This window comes from Sus scrofa, chromosome 3, assembly GCF_054392235.1.
Source record: "Sus scrofa isolate SSC_HxYL_T2T_F1_AM1 chromosome 3, Sscrofa_HxYL_maternal_Yorkshire_Landrace_v2.0, whole genome shotgun sequence".
NCBI classification, from domain to species: Eukaryota; Metazoa; Chordata; class Mammalia; order Artiodactyla; family Suidae; genus Sus; species Sus scrofa.
The window spans coordinates 56,305,825-56,328,625 of record NC_139385.1 but is presented as its reverse complement, the minus strand read 5'-3'; the positions used below and the strand labels follow the sequence as shown (position 1 = coordinate 56,328,625).

Here is a 22,801-nt window from a genome sequence, read left to right as displayed (position 1 = left end):
TTTTCATAAAGCATAAACATCTTGATGTTTAAAAATCCACAAGATGAGAAACACTTCTTTAATGTTATGCCTCAAACAGAATCTCAACTAGGACTTTATTTGAATAAATCCCATTTCCAAAACTTACATTTGGGCTTTCATTTATTTAATAATATATATCGATAAAAATCAAAATGTATGTCAAATCAGTGAAGACACCCTGCTCATCTGTTAATAGCTGAAGTATACATGGGGCCAGATTTCATGGTGAAGCAGATAAGCTATTTAGGGAAGTGAGTCAAACATAATGCTGACTTTTTCTCTTCATCAAGCTGCGCATCTGCTGGTAAAACCGAAACTCAGTGTGGTACCCAGTGAACGCTTTCACATGGTCCCAGCCTTCCTTCCCCCTCATCTCCTGCCTGTCCTGTCCTCGCCTTCACCACTACTGCCCCTGTCCCAGACCTCGTGCATGTGCCACCTCATGTAATAGAGCAGTGCTGTCACTACCCCGCCTAAGAGAAGAGGGAACTGAGTTTAGAGAGCGTGTGTAACTGTGCCGTGGGCCATATGGCTGGCTAGGCAGTGACCACACTCCCCAGCCCCTAATGGTCCTTGCACTGGTCTGCTTGCTGCCCTTGCTACCAGCCTCTGTTGAGGGACATGAGCCCTGGGGAAGGGCAGACCTGAGTTCAAGTCCCTGTTCTACTGCTCACAAGCTCTGTGACCTTTATGCGTGTCAACTTCTCTGGTCCTCAGTTTCCTTTTTTTTTTTTTGGCTTTTTAAGAACAAACTTGTGGCATATGAAAGTTCCCAGGCTTGGGGTTGAATCATAGCTACAGCTGCCAGCCACAGCCTCAGCCACAGCAACACAGGGATCTGAGCCACGTCTGCAACCTACACCACAGCTCATGGCAACGCCAAATCCCTGACCCACTGAGTGAGGCCAGGGATCAAACCTTCATCCTCATGGATACTAGTCGGATTTGTTTCTGCTGCACCACAACAGGAGCTACCCCGCCCCTTTTTTTTTAGTTGAAAATAAAAATTTCTGCTTACTTAGACAAGTAGTTTCCAGAGTGGATCCAAATTTTAGATGCAAATACATCACCCTTCAACACACATACAATAGTTACCATTTTTAAAAATTAAGTCTTCCAGAGAGAATTGCAATCTCCTTAATTCATATGCCTTAACCCTTCAGTGCAGAACCTCAGCATTTAACACTTGAAACAGAGAAGGGCTTTGGAAGGAGGAACCTGTATCAGCTCAGAAAAGGGCTCAGTTTCTTCTTAAATGGGGATCGTAAGACTGTGTTTCTGATGAGGATCTAGTAATGATTAGATGACGTCTGTAAGGTTCCTGACACAGAATAAGCACTCAGAGACATGAGTCATCATTGCGAATGATCAGTGTGGTTATTAATTGAGTTAAATTTAGCCCAAGAAAATAAGGCCCTCAAACTGCAGATCTATTGGATTCTAATTTACATACCTGTCCATGTCCCACCTGCGGCTGAGGCCAGCGCACCTTCAGGAGGAGGATGCCCTCTGCTCTCTGTAGGCAGATGCACTTGGCTCTTTTGCTTGGACTTGACCCTTTTCCTCAGCCTGGAAAGCTTCCTTCCTCCAGCTCACGTATGCACTTTTCTCGACACAAGACACTCCTATCCTCAGTTAATGTGGGTCTCCCCAACTCCACCTTTAGCTCCAGAAGGGTAGGGCCACGGCTCTTCCCCCGCATTTAGAGCACCAGTGCCTGGGAGTTTCCTGGTGGGCTAGTGGTTAGGACTTGATGCTGTCACTGCTGTCGCCAGGGTTCCATCCCTGGTCTGGGAACTGAGATCCCACAACAAACCACTGCTCCTGCTACCAAAAAGGAAGGAAGGGAGGAACAAAAGAACGAATGAACGAACAAACTAAGTTGTTTTGTAGTTCTCTGGTGGCTTAGTAGGTTAAGGATCATCATTGTCACTGCTGTGGCCCAAGTTGCTGCTATGGAGAAGGTTTGATCCCTGGCCTGGGAACTTCCACGTGCTGCAGCACCCCCTGCCCCCACACACAAATAGACCACCACTGCCCAGCAATGCCCCTGCACACAGTAGGGTCATGAGCACAAGCTCAGTGAGGGAAATCCACGTCTCCCCATCTTTGTTGAGCTAAAAGTTCTCACCTCTTCAGTGGGCAGGAAAGCAGGTCTGTGGTACACTTCTCTGGCCGAGGCAGAGCCATCCTATCTGTAGGCTAATACAATTACCCTCCAGCCCAGGGTGGCTCCTTTTTAAAACTTGTGTTGAATTTTCCCAAATGAAAGAAACAAAAATAGAATTAGTATGAATGCATTTGTTTGGGAGCTGTGGTCTCCTATTGGTTCTAATTGTATTTGTGTGTATCTCTGTTTTTTTTCTTAGCAATTCCTTCCCCACCATCTGAAGTCAGGGTCCACAACAGTACTGCACACAGCATCCTGATCTCCTGGCTCCCTGGTTTCGATGGATACTCCCCACTCAGCGATTGCAACATTCAGGTAAACTTCTATAATGAAGGGAGGTAGCTGTTTGGTGCTTGGTGGATCTGCCTGATTTTCCTTCCCCCTGAGGATGGGCTCTGAGATCAACACCTCCGTTCAGAATCCCTTGACCCCAGCCCCCACCCCAGGTCTAGTGTCCACTAGGCACGTGCCAGTTTATGATGTTCCATCTCCAGGATGCTGCCTCCTTCCTGTGTGTGGTCCAGGACCCAAAGGGAAGAGAAACATGTTTCCAAGATAGAAAGTCTTAAGTATAGGAAGAATTTTTTGTTGTTGTTGCTTTTTAGGGCTGCACACGTGGCATATGGAAGTGCCCAGGCCACAGCCACAGCAATGCAGAATCTGAGCCATGTCTGTAGTCTACACCACGGCTCATGGCAACACTGGATTCTTAACCCACTGAGTGCGGCCAGGGATCGAACCCGCATCCTCGTGGATATTAGTTGGGTTTGTTTCTGCTGAACCACGATGGGAACTCCCTAGAGAGAATTAATTTTTAAGGTGCAAAAACACAAATGGCTTGTCACTAGGAATTTAGCAGGCTGGGTACTGTTCAGCCTGGCTCCTCCTGGGGTGGTGGCCATGAAGGACAGAGGAGTAAGTATGGGATGGATCATCTCCACTGCTGACCATGGCACCTTCACCTGAGGCCACCAGAGAAACCTGGGGATTACAGGACTGGCAGGGTCATCCCCCATTTTTAACTACACCTAAAATTAGTATCAAAGAGAGCTTGTGATGGAACATGATGGAGAATAATGTGAGACAAAGAATGTATATGTGTATGTGGGACTGGGTCACTTTGCTATACAGTAGCAAATTGACAGAACACTGTAAACTAACTACAGTGGAAAAAATAAAAATCATTAAAAAAAAAAGTAAACACACCTTTTTAGAAAAAACAAACAACAAAGGAAATAGAGCTGTAAGGAGAGTAGTTTAGCCATCGTAAAATGATGCCTTGCCATGATGTAGGCCCTGCTCTGAGTGTTCATTTCATTAAAAAAAATGGAAGGGAAACCATAACACTACCTTTTACTGAGTGTCCAGTGGGCCAGGAACTTTGCAGACTTTGTCTTACTTAAAACCCACACCAGAACTGGCAGGCCTGGAGTGCACACACAGCCCGTGAGCAGCAGAACCAGAATTCAAGCCTAGGAAGCTTTGATGCCCAAAGCTGTACTCAGGATCCTCTGCTCCTCCGGGTCTTGGGAGAGACATGGCCTGTGGGACCAGGTAGTTGAACACTTGCAAATTATCCACTGAAAACATGAATGCATTCTCCCTTGTACTTAATCATACATTAGGGTCAGGGATTGTTCTTAGTTTTATAAATGCCTGATCTTATTAAGCAAAAACATAATAGCCCGACACAGGCCAGTCATGCCAACTCAGCTGAAGAAGTGACTTTTCAATGAATTTTATAGGAGTTCCCATTGTGGCTTAGTGGGTTATGAACCCGACTAGTATCCATAAAGACTCCAGTTTGCTCCCTGGCCTCACTCAGTGGGTTAAGGATCTGGTGTTGCCATGAGCTGCAGCGTAGGCCGGCCGCTGCAGCTCTGATTCCACCCCAAGCTTAGGAACTTCCATACACTGCAGATGTGGCCTGAAAAAAGAAAAAAGAAAAAAACAAACAAACAAAAACAAAGAATTTTATGTGTTGACAACTAGATGTTTTTAATACCAAAAGGAATTTGTTTCTCTGCTCTTACTGCCTCCCACTCTTGTCTAACAGCTGTTCCTTCTCTGAAGAGTAAAAACATGGATTCTTCCTCAAATAGCCTCCACCCTCACCCTGCTGCCACAGTCTTGCTTAATTCTTGCCCAACTTTATTTTTAAACCTCCCAAGTACTGGTGAATATTTGGAATTCTCCTATGTCTACAGAGGCTCTTCAGGGATAAACTTTTTTGAAGACCTTTTTGTTTATTATTATTATTTTTATTTTTAGGGCTATGCCCTCGGCATATGGAGATTCCTAGGCTAAGGGTCAAATCAGAGCTGTAGCTACCAGCCAAAGCCACAGCCACAGCAGCTTGGGATCCGAGCCATGTCTGCAACCTATACCACAGCTCACAGCAGTGCCAGATCCTTAACCCATTGGGTGAGGCCAGGAATCAAACCGGCATCCTCATGGATACTCATTGGGTTTGTGACCTGCTGAGCCACAATGGGAACTCCCTGAACAGCTTTTTTGAAATGTATTATACATATCATTAATATTCACCCATGTATACAATTCAATAGTTTTTCATATATTTAGGGTTCTGCAATCACCACTACTGTCTAATTGGGTCTATAGTCATAAGAGAAATCAGTGTGTAATTTTCTTGTGTTAGCTTTTTCTGGTTTTGGTTTCAGTGTGAGGTTGGCCTTATAGAGAGATTTGGGAAATGTTCCCTCTTCTTCAGTTTCTTGGAAAAATTTGTAAAAGCTTGATGTTAATTCTTCAAATATTTAGTAGAAATCACTAGCAAAGCCATCTGGTCCTAAGCTTTTCTTTGTGGAAAGTTTTTTGAACAATAGTAGCTCAGTCTTTTTACTTGTTATATATATATTCAGATTTTCTATTTCTTTGTGAGTCAGTTTTGGTAATTTGTGTGTTTCTAGGAATTTGTCCATTTCTTTTAGGTTAGCTAGTTTGTGGTATACAGTTGTTCATAATACTCCATTAGAAGTTGTTTTTTTCCCCCCTTTGAGGTTAGTGTTTATGTCCCCTCTTTCATTCCTGATTTTAATAATTTGAGTTGTCGGTCTTATTTTTCTTGCTCGGTCTAACAAAAGGTTTGTCAATTTTATTGATTTCTTTTAAGAACCAACTTTTGGCATTATGAGTTTTTTCAATTGTTTTTCTCATCTCTATTTCATTCATTTCTGCTCTAATCTTTATTTCCTTTCTTCTGTTTACTTTGGCTAAATTTGCTCTTTTCCCCATTTTGTTTCTTAAGGTAGAAGGTTAGGTAATTGATTTGAAATTTCTTCTTTTTTAATACAGGCATCTATACTATACATTTCCCCCTAAGCATTGCATTAGCTACATACATAAGTTTTGGTATTTGGGGGTTTTCTTCTTCCATTCATATCAAGGTTTTTTTTTTTAATTCATTTTTCTTATGATTTCTTCTTTGTTCTCTTGGTTATTGCGTGTGTTGTTTAATTTTCACTTAGGTGTGAATTTCTCAAATTTTCTTCCTTTGATGATTGTGTTTAGAGGATATACTTAGTATGATATCCATCTTTTAAATCAATTAAGGCTTGTTGTATGGCCTAGAATATGTTCTCTCTTGGAGAGCAGTCCATGTGCACTTGGGGAGAAGGTATGTTCAGCTGTGATTATACATCTATTAGGTTTAGGTGGTTTATAGTCTTGTTTGCTTACTCTGTTTCCTTGCTACACTTCTGCCTTGTGGTTTTATTTGTTACTGGAAGTGGAGAATTGAGGTCTCAACTATTTTTTTAACAATTATTTTTGAATTGTCTATTTCTTCGTTCAATTCCATCAAGTTTTGCTTCATGTATTTCAAGATTCTGTTGTTTCTGGAACAACTAGGACCTATTTCCCTGTATATGGGCATAACTGTCCCTACATATGGACATAAATGAAGTGTGGACTACCCCCCGCCCCTTTTTGGAGGTGTAGTTTCAGGTGTACAACATAGTGATTCAAAATTTTTGTAGATTATACTCCATTTATAGTTATCACCCAGTATTGGCTGCATTCCCTGTGTAGACAAGCCTTTTTAAAAAGTTGTTTCAAAAGTTCCCATTGTGGCTCAGCAGGCTAAGAAATTGACGTAGTCTTCATGAGGATGTGGGTTTGATCCCTGGCCTTGTTTAGTGGGTTAAGGATCCAGCATTGCTGCAAGCTGCAGTATAAGTCACAGATGCAGCTGAGATCTAGTAGTGCTGTGGCCGTGGTATAGGCCTGTAGCTGCAGCTCCAATTTGACCCCTTGCCCAGGAACTTCCATATGCTGCAGGTGCAGCCATAAACAAACAAACAAAAAAACTTGTTTCAAGTTGCTGAACTGTTTGGAGGGTCCAAGAGGACATGAGAGTCCTTCCCATAGGAGGATGTTACCTTCTGGGAGACTGAGAAAAAGTACCACTGCCACCTTGAGTGGACATGAGGTAGAGTAGGATGGTTGGGTTGTATGAAAACATGAGGTCACCCCTCCAGGCGGAAGATGATTGCTCACAAGCTTCCATTGGTCTCTTGCTTTGTCTTGGCTTTGGGTGGCAATGGCATGAAAAATCATCCTGCCATGGCCAATTGCAGCCCCTCTTGCCCACTTCAGATCCTATGGTGTCTATGGTTATCCTGTCTCTGCCCCATTAACTAGCTCAGCCTCTCCCCACCCATTTTTCTTTCTATCCCTGACAGGGCTACCAGATTTAGCATATAGGAATGCAGTTACTTTATGAGTTAAGTTATACTATTGATTTTGTGACATACCTACATCTGTAATTATTTTCATTTAGTCTATCTGAACTTGACATCTAACTGGGTGTCCTTTATTTTCTCTGGTAGTCCTGGTGAGGTCAGTCAGAACTGGCCGTACAAGTTATACTGTCATATTCTGTTGATTGGCAGTGTGTTCCCCTTTCTGAAGGGACAAGTATTGTTTTGTAGCAGGTTCCCAGGTCATTACAATTTTAAACTCTGACTTGGTAACAAATGAATGTTTTGAACAAGATTCAGATCCACGCGCTAGCAGGACACACCCTCTCACTTCCTTTGGGCCTGACATTAGTTCCTTGCTTCACCCATTTTTGGGCTACAGACTCCATCTCTATTTTTAACTCTCCCACGTCAGTCTTGCCGATTCGTGCCCTCTTTTCCCCCAGAACCCACTGAGGATGGCTGTAGAAGCCCCGTGTTCTTCTAGGATTGCACTCTCTGAGCAGGTCTCCGTCCCTGGACATGGTCCAGCATGTTGCCCTGGAAACGGGGTGGGGGTTGAGAACCAAGATTTCCTCCCCCTTAGTCTCCATGCTCGGTCACCAGGAAGTAGGTGCAGACTCTACGGTGAAGAAACAAAAAGTAATTTCTGCCAACAGCCACCCCCGAGATAAGCACACAGCTCCTTGTTTCTCCTCTGGGGGCTCCTCAGGCCAACAGGGACCCTCTTGTCACCCAGTGGAGCCCGTGGGTCTGAGTCAGAGGTCAGACTCGGCTCTGACACCACCCTCGTGGTATCCACCAGGGGACTTGCAATTCCAGAATGTCAATTTGTGGCCCCTTGACCTCCATTTCTAACACATATATCCTGAAATGACAGCGTTATGTATCCACACCCCATCATTGCAAGCCCATTATTATCAGGAATACGTTTTGTGGATTTAAGATTTTTTTTTTTTTGCCCAAATTGTTTTTGGTGGCTTCTGTTTTACGTGATACTGTTTTGTCTTTTCTGATTGTATCTCTTTGACATATTTAAGAAATTGTGAAAAAACACCCTCCGTGATCTCCATTCCCAGATAAGAGGTATCCTTAAAGGAAAAGCTGAAAGTTTCGCCTAGGACTAGATTTTTGCTGGGAATTCACCTCTCTTGCCTGGGCATGAGGGGACATCTGGGGAGGGGTGTGGAGAGCCTGATGGAGTTAATGGAGGGGGAAGGACTCAGGGGAAAAAGCTGATAGGTTTTAAAGAGACTTGAAGAAAAGTTTGCTGGGTGAGGTGCAAATGACCTTTTCTTCTATCTCCCTACCAAAAAATTCCATAAAAGCAACATTGTCTGGGTATGCGTTTGGAGGGGTGGGAATGAGGGGTGAAAATAAAGGACACACAAATTAGCCTCAAGGCAAGAGCAGGATTCCTCAGGTTACATCATGAAATACCATTTTTTTAAAAAAACAAATTAAGTATCCCAACTTCTTCTTCTTTTTTTTTTTTTTTTTTTTTTGTCTTTTTATGGCCACTTCCACAGCATATGGAGGTTCCCCAGGCTAGGTGTCAAATCAGAGCTACACCAGAGCCACAGCAATGTGGGATCCGAGCCACATCTGTGACCTACACCACAGCTCACGGCAACGCCGAATCCCCAACCCACTGAGCAAGGCCAGGGATCGAACCTGCGTCCTCGTGGATGCTAGTCTGATTCGTTTCTGCTGAGCCACGACGGGAACTCCCCAACTTCTAAAGTAGGATTTGGGAAATGCTTTCTTTAAAGGGCCAAATAGTAAATATGTTAGGTTTGCCCCCACATACAGTATCTGTTGTCTTTCTGGCATATTCTGTGAAATAGCTGAAAGAAAAGATCCAGATTTGAGGTGATTCTGAGAGAGGAAGGGCTACATTATTTTACTTTACATTGTAATGTAAAGTATAATAATTATAATATTATGACGATAGATCTTTGCTTCTGCCACAGTGAGAACACTTATATTAGGTATTTTTCATCAGGTCTTCGATTGTTGCTCAAGTTAAGTGGCATGAGTAACACACAGTAATGCTGGTGGGAAATTCAGGGTGTGGCCAGAAAGGAAGCAGGTACTTCCCCTCAGTGGGGAGGAAGGGCCAGGCTCCCCAAATGCACGAATGCCCCACGTCTAACATTCCGACCCCCTTACTAATGCCAGGTCCACATTTTTACCCTTCGTTTAGGTCAAGGAAGTTGATCCGCTGAGCAATGGCTCAGTCATGACTTTTAACACCTCTGCTTCGCCACATTTGTATCGCGTCGAGCAGCTGCAGGCTCTGGCTAATTACAGCATTGCTATGTCCTGCATGAATGAAGTTGGCTGGTCTGCTTTGAGCCGTTGGATTCTGGCCAGCACCACCGAAGGAGGTAATTCCTGGTGTTCAGAATCAATATTGTGTCTGATGGCTTGTGGTTAAACAAATCCTTCCCAGTGGCCTGAATTAGAGTTTAACTTTTGCTTTCTGTGGCCTTTGTCCCTGGAGGAGAATTGGATGAAAGTGGCCAATGAATATGGGAAAGAAGATACTTCCTTCTATACTTGAAGAGGGTTTGGTGGGATGGACTGGGAGTTTGGGGTTAGTAGATGCTAACTATTACATTTAGAATGGATAAGCAGTGAGGTCCTGCTGTATAGCACAGGGAACTTTATCCAGTCTCTTGGGATAGAACATGATGGAAGATAATATAAGAAAGGGAATGTGTATATATATATGTGTGTGTGTATTTATATAATGTGTATATATATATTATTATATATATATAAAATGACTGGGTCACTTTACTGTACAGCAGAAATTGGTACAACATTGTACATCAACTATACTTTAAAAAAATTTTTTTTTAAAAAGGGCTTGGTGACAAACCTTATACTTACTATGTATGTATAGGTAATATTTTATTTTATGTAAAGAGATATTGATAGTAGCACACTCTTGCTAGCATATGTGGTTTTAATTAAAATATAATATATAAAAGTTATTACTCAGCATCAAACTCACGAAAACTAATAAATATGGAGTTCCCTTGTGGCTTAGCGGGTTAAGGATCCACTGTTGTCACTGTGTTGCTGCTCTGGCGCGGGTTTGATCCCTGGCCTAGGAACTTCCAAATGCTGCACCAAAAAAATAATAAAACTAATAAATGTGAGGTGGCTAATGTTCAACAAGCACCTACTATGTGCCAAGGACTATCTAAGGTACTTTACATGCGTTATTTAATTAGATCCTATAGCAATCATATAAAGTAGGTACCATTATCTCTATATTATTTTTTCTGGCAAATTTTATTTACGTCTGTAAACTTTCTTTTCTGAGTGCTGCTTTTAATTTCTGAGGTTTTGTATTTTTCTGTGGATATTGGAATGAACATTGTAGTCCTATTAAATTTGAATTGCTCAGGAGTTCCCTTGTGGCACACCGGGTTAGGGATCCAGCATTGTCACTGCAGCGGCTTGGGTCACTGCTGCAGTACAGGTTCAGTCCCTGGTCTAGAAACTTCCACATGCTGTGGGCAAGGCCAAAAAATTGTTTCGAATTGTTCAGTTTCTATTATTTCCCAATTTAGAGTTGTGAATTACTTAGAACCTCTGCTGCCTTAACTCCAGCCTTACTTAATCAGGGCTCTCTAATCTTAATACAGACTGAAGGACAGTTCTGGAAAACAAACTGGGCTTAATCCTTGCACAGATGAAAATAGTGCCAAGATTGTACAATATCGTAGATGAGGAAGAAAAACTTTTGTGGAGCTTTTTTATATCCTGTTTCATTTTCATTCAGTTCAAAATATTTTCTGGTTTCTGTTTTGATTTCTTCTTTAATCCATTAGCTATTTAGGTGTCCAACTTAGTTTCTACATGTTTGGGGGTTTTCCAGCCTTGCTGTGTTATTGGTTTCTAATTTCATTCTGTTGGGGCCAAAGACCATAATTTGTATCATTTGAACTTTGAAATATATTGAGATTCATTTGGGCTCAAAACATGCTTAATCTTGATAAATGTTCCATGTGTACTTGAGGAGAATGTGTATTCTGCTCTTATTAGTTTAATTCGTCCCCTTCTTTTTCTTCTTCTTTTGGATAAATTGAATATTTTTTAATTCTGTTGTATCTCCTTTTATGACTTATTAGCCATAACTCTTTTTTTTCTGTTCTGTCAATAGTTGCTCTAGGGTTTATAGTACAGAGGTTCAGCTTATCACCTTATACCTTCAAGGGGTGTTACACCATTTTATGTGTAGTTATAGGCACCTTAAAATTGTTTATTTTCATTTTTCTCCTCCAGATTTTTGTGCTATTGTTGTCATCTATTTTACATTTGCATATGTTAGAAACCCACACTAGATTATTATTTTTGTTCAAATAGTCAATAATCTTTTGTAGTGATTTATATGATTTAAAAAAAAGTGTTTACGCAAGTAGTTACCATTTCTAATGCTATTCATTTTTTGGTATAAATCCATATGTATTTCCATGTGGTACTACTTTCCTTCTTCCTAAAGAACTTGGTTTCCTAGCCTGGGAACTTTCATATGCTATACCTGCAGCCCTAAAAAGCAAAAATTGGGGGGAAAAATGTAGATTCACTGCCTTCTTGCTTGCATTGTTTCTGATAAGAAATCGGTGACTATTCTTAATTTGTTCCTCTGTGTATAATGTATCTTTTGTCTCTGGTTTTTCCTTTATCATTTCTTGTAGTGTGGCTCTTGGTGAGAAATCCAGCTTCTGTATGTCTGGAAAAAATCTTTATTTAACTTTTAGAGGGTTTTTTTTTTTTTTTTTTTGCCTTCATTTTTGTTAGATATTTTTATTATATATAGAATTCTAAGTTCACAGGGTTTTTTTTTTTCCTTTTAGTACTTTAAAAATGTTGTTCCTTGGGGAGTTTCCGTCATGGCTCAGTGGTTAACGAATCTGACTGGAACCATGAAGTTGTGGGTTCGATCCCTGGCCTCACTCAGTGGGTTAAGGATCTCTGCCATGAGCTGTGGTGTAGGTCACAGACATGGCTCAGATCCCGCATTGCTGTAGCTCTGGCGTAGGCCGGTGGCTACAGCTCTGATTCAACCCCTAGCCTGGGAACTTCCATATGCCACACCTGCGGCCCTAAAAAGCAAAAATCGGGGGAAAAAAATGTAGTTTCACTGTCTTCTTGCTTGCATTCTTTCTGATAAGGAATTGATGATTATTCTTAATTTGTTCCTCTGTGTATAATGTGTCTTTTGTCTCTAGTTTTTCCTTTATCATTGACTTTGAGCAATTTGATTATCCTTATATCCCTTGGGATTAGGACTCATTGAACTTCTTAGATCTGTTATGTCTATAATTTGAATCAAATTTGGAAAATATTGTTCATTGCTTCAAATATTTTTTCTTTTCCCACCTCTCCTCTCCTTTGAGGACTCAAGTTACACATATATTTGATCACTTGAAGTTATCCACAATTCACTGATGCTGTTAATTTTTTTCCTGGCTTTTCTCCCTATATTTTACTTTGGGTGGTTTCTATTACTGTGTCTTCAAATTCATTAATCTCCTCTTGCACATTATCTAATCTGCCATTAGTCCTATCTAGTATATATTTCATCTCTCACATTGTAATTTTGTCACCTTTTTTGTATCTTTCATGTTTCTGCTTAACTTTTGGACCATATGTAGTACAGTTATAGCAACTGTTTCAATGTCCTTATCTGCTAATTCTAATATCAGTGTTATTTCTGGGGTGGTTTTGATTGATTCATTTATATTCCTTATAATATAATATATTACTTATATATAAGTAATATACATAAGTAATTTATATAATATATATTATATTACTTTACAGTGTTTTTTTTGCATGCCTGGTAGCCTGTGGTTGGATTCCTGATGGAGTGAATTTTACTTTGTTGTGCTACATACTTTGTATTCCTATACAGTTATTCAGCTTTTTGGGGAGTCACAGTTAAGCTATTGGAAAAATTTTGAACCTTTTAGATCTTGTTTTTAGTATTTATTAGGCTGGACAAGGGCAGTTCTCAGTCTAGGGTCAGTTATTACCCATTATTTAGACAAAACCATTATGTGTATTCCACCCAGAACTCCTTTAAACATTAGATTTTCCAGTCTGATTGATGGGAACAGGTACCATTCCCAGCCCTGAATGAGGCCCAGCCACTGTTATCTTTAATTTTTTCCTGTGGTTCTTTCCTGTCTTCCTTCAGAGTCATCCTAATGACTACATTGCCTTCTCTTGGGCGTTTGTCTTTCTTGCTTCACTCTCTCATTTTCATGGAGCACATTTCAATTAGCCTTAGAGAATATGTATAAAAATAAAAACTATGGAAACTTACATGTCTATATGTCATACTGGATTGCTGTTTCTTTCTACAATAGAATTTTAAGTTGGAAATGATCGTCCCAACAAATTTTCTTTTTTTTTAGAAACTACTTTTTTTTAGAAGTATTTCTTCTTTTTTTAGCTTCATACATTGTGTAGAGAATTCTGATACTTGAGTTTTCTGAGTGAACTGTTTTTTTGCTTCAATTTTTTAAAATGTCTTTTTAATCATGGTGCTGTAATGGGCTGTTATGTGGGATCTGTTTCATTGATCATCACTGGCTTTCAGTGCCTCTCAATCTAGGAATACTCAATACTTTTGAGACTTTTTCTTGAACATTTTTTTCTTTGAAAATGTCCTTCTAGTTTTCTTTCTAGAAATTGTATTAGGCATTTGTTGAAACTCTTTAATTGCTTCCTCATTTTTTTTCCCTCAAATTGGCATCTTTAATTTTTCTCCTACTTTTCCTTTAGAGATTTTGTTGATTTTCCTTCTCCTTCTTTTCCTCCTCCTCCTCTTCTCCTTCCCCTTCTCCTTCTTCTTCTTCTACTTCTTCTTTTTTAATTTTATGGTCACACCCATGGCATATGGAAGTTCCCGGGCCAGGGAATGAATCTGAGCTTCAGCTGCAACAATGGATCTGAGCCTTTAACCCACTGCACCCAGTCAGGGACCAAAACTGCACCTCCACAGCGAACCAAGGCATTGCAGTTGGATTCTTAACCCACTGTGCCATGGTGGGAACTCCCTGATTTATCTTCTTATTCCTCTATTAAATACTTTATTTATCTTATGTTGCTGATTTCAAAAGTATTTTTTTCTGAGTTCCCATCATGGCACAGTGGTTAACAAATCCGAGTAAGAACCATGAGGTCGTGGGTTCGATCCCTGGCCTTGCTCAGTGGGTTGGGGATCCAGCATTGCCGTGAGCTGTGGTGTAGGTTGCAGACATGACTCTGATTCCGCCTTGCTGTGGCTCTGGCGTAGGCCAGCGGCTACAGCTCTAATTCGACCCCTAGCCTGGGAACCTCCATATGCCGCGGGTACAGACCTAGAAACGGCAAAAAGACAGAAAAAAAAAAAAAAAAAAGGTATTTTTTTCACCGACAGTTTTTTCCAGTTCTCAATTAAGAGAACATTTTCTTGTCTTTGGACATATCCAAAGACCAATTCATTATTGGTCTTGTTTGTGTTTTCATTGGTTTCATTTGTGTTTTAGTTGTCTCTAGGTTGTGTTTAGTTGTTTCTTATTTTGTGTATTTCATTATTGGCTTTGCCTCTTCTGAGCCCTCTGTCCTATGTGTTGTTTTGGTCCCTGACTTCCTGAAGGAGACCTCCCCAGCCTCTGCTGATCTTCCACTGTCTCTCTTAGTAGAGAGTGAAGGAGCAGTGATTGATAGGATGCTCTGTGAGTGTGGGAGGGGCTTGTAAGTTTCACTGTCAGGTGACTGGGCAGCAACCTAACTGTTTTGGTTTGGATCCCCTTAACACCCTCCCCTCCTGTGTCAGCACTGGAATTCTTTCCCCTGAGGCCACTTACTTTCTCTATGATTGAGCCTCCTGTCCTTTGTCTCAGGAATATAAGCATCATGGCTGCTGATGTTCTAGGAGCAGGTGGGAGGTAGAGGTGGAGTTACCCTCTTTCGGTGTACAAACTATCACTGATTTCCCCAGTTGTCAGTCCCTCTTTACTGGTGCCCCAGGTCCAGCAGGTTTTCAGTTTGGAGAATAAAGCATCCTGTCACCTGTGGGAATTTGAGGGGTACCTGCCAGGCGTGTGTGGGCATCAGTTAGAGGGATCTTGAGAACTACATCCTGATCAAACTTTCAATCTTCAGTTTTCTTTCCCTGGGCCCCCCACGTCTAAGCCTCTCTGTGGTTCTTCAGGGAGAATCAGCTTGCGGAATTAATTACACCTTCTTACTCTCTTTTTCTGCTTTTGAATATATGTTGGTGTTTCTCTTCCACTGTTGACTCCTCTGTACCCCGTGAGTTTATTCTGTTTTGAATTTCTTAATATCATCATAGAGGGGCTTTTAGGAGGGAGCAGACATAAAGACATGTGGAACCACCCGTATTTCTCCATAAGTTCTAGTATGTGACTCATTTCATAGGTACAGCTTTATCTGTGATATTTCCTAAACTGAAATTTATTCTAACTTCATTATTCTTGCTCCTGGAATCAGCAAAGACAAAGAGGTTATAGTGGCCTTTTGTTTCCCTTTCAGATATATCAGAAATATACAATTTGCAAACACAGGCAGTAGTTTGGTATATATTATTACAATTTTCACTCTTTCTGTATGTAAAACACTTATTTTTTTATTTCTAAAATGGTCATTGAGGAGTTCCCACTGTGGCACAGTAGGTTAATGATCCGGCTTGTCTCTGTGGAGGTGCCGGTTTGATCCCCGGCCTGATGTGGCTGCAGCTGTGGTGTAGGTCATGGCTCTGGCTCAGTTTCAATCCCCAGCCCAGAATTTCCATATGCTGCAGGGGCAACAGAAAAATAAATAAGTAAATAAATAAATAAATAAAATGGATCGTTGATACATACTTTTTGCAATTTTATTCCTATCCCCACTTGACATTTCTTTGTATCAACTTACATGGTCTCCCATATTCTTTTTTTTTTTTCTTCCCTCTTCTTCTAGGGCCACACATGTGCCAAATGGAAATTCCCAGGCTCAGGGTCAAATTGGAGCTGCAGCTGAGGCCTACACCACAGCCACAGCAACACCAGATCCAAGCCATGTCCTACACCACAGCTCATGGAAACACTGGATTCTTAACCCACTGAGTGGAGCGGGAGATCAAACCCGCATCCTCATAGGTACTAGTTGGGTTCGTTACCCATGAGCCATGACGAGAACTCCCCAGACTATTTTCAATGTGGGGTGGTGAGTGGAAGATTATCAGCATTTATTATATGTGAACATTATGTTTATTCTTTTTTTGTCACTATTATGCTTCAACAAATATAACACTACCTACAGGAGAAGTTTTCTAGATTAAATTCCTGGAAATAAAATATTTGGTCAAGGAGAGCATTTTTTCCCTAGTTTTAATAGCTGCAGTCAAACTTCTCAATCCCATAAAAGAATGTAATTACGACTTTGACTTGTTTCTCAAATTATTTTGTACATACATTGTACTCACATATGTACTTTTTTTTAAGAAAAATGCCGTAACTTTTATTACCTCTGAATTTTTGTGAGACATAACAAACATTTTTTTTTCCTTTTTTGGGCTGAACGTTCGGCATATAGAAGTTCCCAGGCTAGGGGTCGAATTGGAGCTACAGCTGCCAGCCTACACTACAGCCACAGCAATGGGAGATTTGAGGCATGTCTGTGACCTACACCACTGCTCATGGCAACACCAGATCCTTAACCCACTGAGCAAAGGCAGGGATCAAACCTGCAACCTCATGGATCCTAGTTAGGTTCGTTAACCTCTGAGCCACAACAGGAACTCTGACTTTTTTTTTTTTTTTTTTTTTTTTTTGGCTTTTTGTCTTTTCTAGGGCTGCTCCTGCAGCATGTGGAGGTTCCCAGGCTAGGGGTCTAATTGGAGCTGTCTACACCACCGGCCTACACCAGAGCCACAGCAATTCGAGATCTGAGCCAAATCTGCGACCTACACCACAGCTCACGGCAACGCTGGATCCTTAATCCACTGAGCAAGGCCAGGGATCGAACCCGCAACCTCATGGTTCCTAGTCAGATTCGTTAACCACTGCGCCACACAGGAACTCCAGAACTCTGACATTTTTGACGTAAAGTAGATATGTGGCTTGTATAGAACTCACTATAAACCAGAGAGTGAAACAAGTGCTAAATTCTGCACTTTGGCATCTAATCCAGTAATTCATGTGATGTTTTATACACACTCACATACACACATGTACATACATGTTTAAATTTATTGACTCATTAGCTCCATCAGACCATTAGTAACCTGGCTTTAGACTTTAAATCGTGGCTTCCTTACGAGCTCAGCCGTGTCCCTGTCTTGTAGCTCAAATGAAACAGAACCAATCCCTAGCGGAGTTTCCTGACCTTCTGTCCCACAGGTGTCTGCTGAGAACTGTGCTGGGATTGTATGTGCCTTACCTCCCCAGGAGGAGGATATCACCACCACCCAGTCCTTCCCCTGCCTTCCTCTTTTTTTATTGTTTTAGTTTGGAAAAGGCTTACTTCAAAAAAAAACAAAAAACAAAACTTTTATTCAAGTATAGTTGATTTACAGTGTCATGGTAGTTTCAGGTATATAGCAAAGTGATTCAGTTATACATACATATATATGTATGTATGTATATGTCTATGTGTGTATATGTATTCTTTCTCAGATTCCTTTCCATTATGGTTTATTACAAGATATTGCATGTACTTCCCTGTGCTGTGTAGTAAGAACCTTGTTGTTTATCTATTGTACTTAATAGTAGTATGTATCTGTTAATTGCAAACTCCTACATTATCCCCCCCTTTTCCTCTTTGGTAACCCTAAATTTGTTTTCTAAGTCTGTGAGTCTACTTCTTTTTTGTAAGTGAGTTCATTTGTATCCTTTTTTTAGATTCCCCATAAGTGTTATCATATGGCATTTGTCTTTGTCTGACTGACTTACCTTAGTTTGATCTTCTCTAGGTCCACAGGGCTTACTTTTCTAAGCTCACGTGATATCTCAATGGTCCTCAATTGAAAAAAAGGTGAAAATCCACTATTAATCTCAGTCTCATTTGAACACTTTTCCTAGAAAATGCAACACCCGAATGTACAAAAATGAGGAAGAGAATGAATCTCTGTGTTTTTCTGTATAGTTCCTTATCCTTCTCTCCTTTTTCTTTCATAGCCCCATCAGTAGCGCCTCTGAATGTCACTCTGTTTCTGAATGAGTCGAGCAACAAGGTGACCGTCAGGTGGATCGAGCCTCCGATAAAGCGGCAGCATGGGGAGCTGGTGGGCTACCAGATCTCTCACGAGTGGCAGAGTGCAGAGACCTCCGTAAGTCTGCACTGTAAAAAGAGTGCACCTGCTTCCTTTGATATACTGCTTTCATGCTGCTTTAGGAGCTTTTCTTTTGTTGCAAAAAGATGTGATATTATTGGGCGAGGCAAGGCACCTTTCTGTGAGAGATAAACTCACTGTAGTCGTGAAAATTAGAAGTGCCTGAAAAGTTGCAAAATTCCAAGGCATATTGGAGGCTCTCCTTACTCATTCTTCATCCATGCCTTGATCTCATCCGACAATGTGAAGAGAACTCACTCACCTCTGTGATCACTGATGCTTTTGCCTTCAGGGAACCCAGGCTCTTTGAAGAAGACAGTGTGAACTACTCAGAGGGGTTGCAGGAGTTACTGAAGGGCAGTCCTGCAATTCGTGTTTCTTGGAAATTCCAGAAGGATACTTTTCTGAAAAAGATGGTCAGGGAAGAACCCCAGCCTCATAGCGGATGGCAAAGAGTAACCAGACTCCAAAGCGGAGGCCTAAGCAAGCAGGTGGCTGGCACAGCTCTGTAGGATGCCCTGTGTAGCCCAGCTTTGTTAGGTGTGACTCCGATCAAGCCCAGAGGGACATTTGATTTTGATTGCCATGAGGTCTAAAGATGGTGGGACCTGAGTTCCCATCGTGGTGCAGTGAGGTTGCGGGTTCAATCCCTGGCCTCGCTCAGTGGGTTAAGGATCCGGCGTTGCTGTGAGCTGCGGTGTAGGCCGCAGACACGGCTCAGATCTCGAGTTACTGTGGGTGTGGCATAGTCTGGGGGCTACAGCTCCGATTAAACGCCTAGCCTGGGAACCTCCGTATGCCGCGGGTATGGCCCTAGAAAAGACAACAACAACAACAACAACAAAAATCCTTAAAAAAAAAAATGGTGGGAACCGCAATGGTGGGAACCTCGAACCCAAGACAAAAGTAGGGGGGCAGCCAAGTGTGGTTAGGTGGGCAGCCCCAGACAGGCCCCCTTCCCACTTGGGAAAGGAAGCGGGTGACACTGACTTCCTTGAGACACGGAATGTCCGTGGAAGGGTAGACACATGGGCTTCATCCTCAGGACTGTCCGTTTTTTACTGCCACTGTGGAAAACATGCTTCTTTTGTGCATGTGGTGATAGGTCAGAATTTAGCATCCTCATGGCATTTGTCTGGGTGTCACATGAAAGCGGTACAGTTTCTGAGCATGAGAGGAGGACGGGTGACTAGCTGTACCCACTGATGATGTCCAAGATTTGTGTCAGTCATTCCAACCTCACATCATCCAATTTTTACCAAAATTGCTGTCTTCCAGGAGGACAGGTGGGATTTAGTCGTCGTCTTCCTTTTTTTTTTTTTCTTTTTAGGGCTGCACCTGCAGCATATGGAGGTTCCCAGGCTGGGGGTCTAATCGGCGCTACAGCTGCCGGACTACACCACAGCCACAACAGCTTGGGATCTGAGACACAACTTCGACCTACACCACAGCTCAGGGCAACACCGGATCCTTAACCCACTGAGCAAGGCCAGGGATCGAACCCATAACCTCATGGTTCCTGGTCGGGTTTGTTAACCACTGAGCCACGAAGAGAACTAGTCTTCTTCTTTTCCTGCCTCAATTTACCCATCAGGGAGCAGATTGTCGGGACAAGTAGGTGATGGAAAAGGAAGAGGGCTTAAAGAAATCCATGGTGTGTGTTTCCGTCACATAGTAAATGATAACAGGATGCTCTTTGTGCCAGTCAAACGCTGCTTAAGAGTTGCAGCTGTGAGAGAGATCTCTCATTTCCTGGTCTTTTGTCTCAAAGCACTTGTACAAGGTGCCAGTCGATTGCATCTCCACACTGGCTGAATCAGGGGAATCCAATACCCCTCTTAGAAGAAGGCTTTTTTTATGAGCTATTTTTTTGGGCCACACCTGCAGCATGCAGATGTTCCCAGGGCCAGGGATCGAACCTGCACTTCGGCAGTGATGATGCCAGATCCTTAACCGCTAGGCCACCCAGGAACTCCAGTATCACTTCATTCTTAAGAAAGATACATGAAGGTCCAATGATTACATTCCGACTCAGTAGGAAGCTCTGTCTGGTTGGCCGACTATAGGGATTCTCTGTGGACACCTGAGCGATATGGAAACAAACCAAACCTTCTTTGAAAGAGCTGCAGATCGTCCTTTCTGCTGTGGAGAAAGAGTCTTCTGCAGAGGGGCCCTCTTGGTTTGGGGAACTAAACAACCTTGATTCTTTTCTCTAATGTACAAGGCTTAAAAGATACTACAAGATCAACTCTGTATGAGAGCCTTGTAGTTACAGGGAAAGAAGATCAAAACACAGCTCAGTGTTGTGGCTCAGCGGGGTAAGAATCTGACATAGAGTCCATGAGGATGCGGGTTCGATCCCTGGCCTCCCTCAGAGGGTTAAGGATCTGTCATTGTTGTAAGCTATGGTGTAGGTTTCGGATGTAGCTCAGATCTGGTGTGGCTGTGGCTGTGGCACAGGCCTGCAGCTGCAGTTCCAATTTGACCCTTAGCCCAGAAACTTTCGTATGCTGCCAGTGTGGCCCTAAAAAGAAAAAAAATTTTATTTATTTATTTATTTATTTTAAATGTTTGAGTGAAATATTTATTGAAACTAGACTGAACAATCCCAGAGTTAATTAGGAACTTAGAGGTCATTTGACCAGACTCTCCACTTGATGCATGATTCCAAGATTTCAGATTGTTTTAAGTGTTAGAATAGCTAATTAACTTCTGCGCAGGATTCTGTGTTTGTCCTTTGGTTCAAGCTTGTTGACCCTAAAAAGAAAAAATTTTTAGAGAATTTTTTTTTAAATATGGCACCTTATAGGTACTAAAGGATTATAGAAATAATAATAAACATCACTGTAAGACCTTGTGTCGCAGGTTTTACAAAAAGGAACTGATTTAACCCTTAAAAAAATTCTGTGAGAAAGATACTATTTTCTGTTTTCATTTGAGGAAACGGAAGCTCGGAGACGTTGAATAACTTACCCAGAGTCACAAAGCTTGGAACTGTAGCACTGAGATAGGAACCCGGGTGTGAATGATTCCAAAGCCAGTGCTTTTCAGAGCTCACTGCTCTTCCCCAGATGCCTTTCACTTTCTCTGTAATATCATGTCTCACATTCATATTCACAGTGTGGCCTCTTAGCAGAAAGAAGTAAAAACAGGACACAAATGTACAGTAAGATGAGGGTTTTGCGTCGATGCCTATAAACCTGAAGCCCTTTTGAACAACTTTGTTGTAGCACCACAGACACTTTTATTTGGCAGTTCTTTCCCCATTGAAAGTTACTGTTCTTTGGGGTTCCCACTGTGGCTCAGTGGAAACAAATCTGACTAGCATCCATGAGGATTTGGGTTCGATCCCTGGCCTTGCTCAGTGGGTTAAGGATCCAGCGTTGCCGTGAGCTGTGGTGTAGGTCTCAGACAAAGCTCCAATCCCACATTGCTGTGGCTGTGGTGTAGGCCGGCAGCTGCAGCTCCGATTCAACCCCTAGCCTGGGAACCTCCATATGCTGCAGTTGAGGCCCTAAAAAGACAAAAAAAGAAAGAGACAAAGAAAGAAAGTTACTGTTCCTTGGGGTAACAAAATGGGCCATATTCTTAATTACAGTAATAAAGTATGAGGCTATGGAGTCTTTCAGAGTTGGAGATATTATGGTGTTTTTGTTTTGTTTTGTTTTGTTTTTGTTTTGTCCCTTTTTTTTTTCTTTTCAGTGCCGAACCTACGGCATATACAAGTCCCAGGCTAGGAGTCAAATTGGAGCTGCAGCTGCCAGCCTAAACCACAGCCACAGCAACACTGGACTTGAGTTGCATCTGCAACCTATCTGCCACAGCTTGAGGCAACACGGAGTCCTTCACCCACTGAGGGAGGCCCAGGATCCAACCCGTATCCTCACAGAGACAACTTCAGGTCCTTAACCCGTTGAGCCACAATGGGAACTCCCATGCATGTAGATAAATTTATTTTAATTTATTTTTTATTTTTGCTTTTTAGGGCTGCACCTGCAGCATATGGAAGTTCCCAGGCTAGGGGTTTAATCAGAGCTACAACTGCAGGCCTACGCCACAGCCACAGCAACACTAGATCCGAACCGCATCTGCAACCTACACCACAGCTCAAGGCAACACCAGATCCTTAACCCACTGAGTGAGGCCAGGGATCGAACCAGCAACCTCACGATTCCTAGTCGGATCCATTTCCACTGCGCCCCAACAGGAACTCCGTGTAGCTGAATTTAGATAGCTCCCTGCCAACTTTCAAAATGAAAAGTAAATCTAAATATTTGGGGATATGAATGTAGTCATGTCTTTCCTTACCTATTTGGCATCAAAACAACATGGATAAATTGCGTCCGTTTCTAGCAATAGCAATCGCTTTAAAGCCATATTTGAGGTTACCATTTGAGGATATTCTTAGGGAAAATCGTGACATCTCCACTAAAATGTTAGTCATATATCTTTCTAATCGCCTCTTCAACATTGATTATAATTTCACTCCTGAAAGTGGGATGATTCTTTATGTATTTCCAAAACGGGTTCCAGTGAGGGGCGGCT

At 41.9% G+C, this 22,801-nt stretch overlaps 1 protein-coding gene across 1 annotated transcript in view; it reads left to right on the top strand.

Annotated features, from left to right (window-relative positions):
• The window catches only part of MERTK (MER proto-oncogene, tyrosine kinase), a 132,112-nt gene that overhangs the window by 70,055 nt on the left and 39,256 nt on the right, over positions 1-22,801 (top strand). The window contains exons 6-8 of the mRNA XM_021087030.2: positions 2,391-2,506; positions 9,119-9,302; positions 18,102-18,253. Of these exons, the coding sequence (XP_020942689.1) occupies positions 2,391-2,506; positions 9,119-9,302; positions 18,102-18,253 (452 nt within the window). The remainder of the gene's footprint in view (positions 1-2,390; positions 2,507-9,118; positions 9,303-18,101; positions 18,254-22,801) is intronic.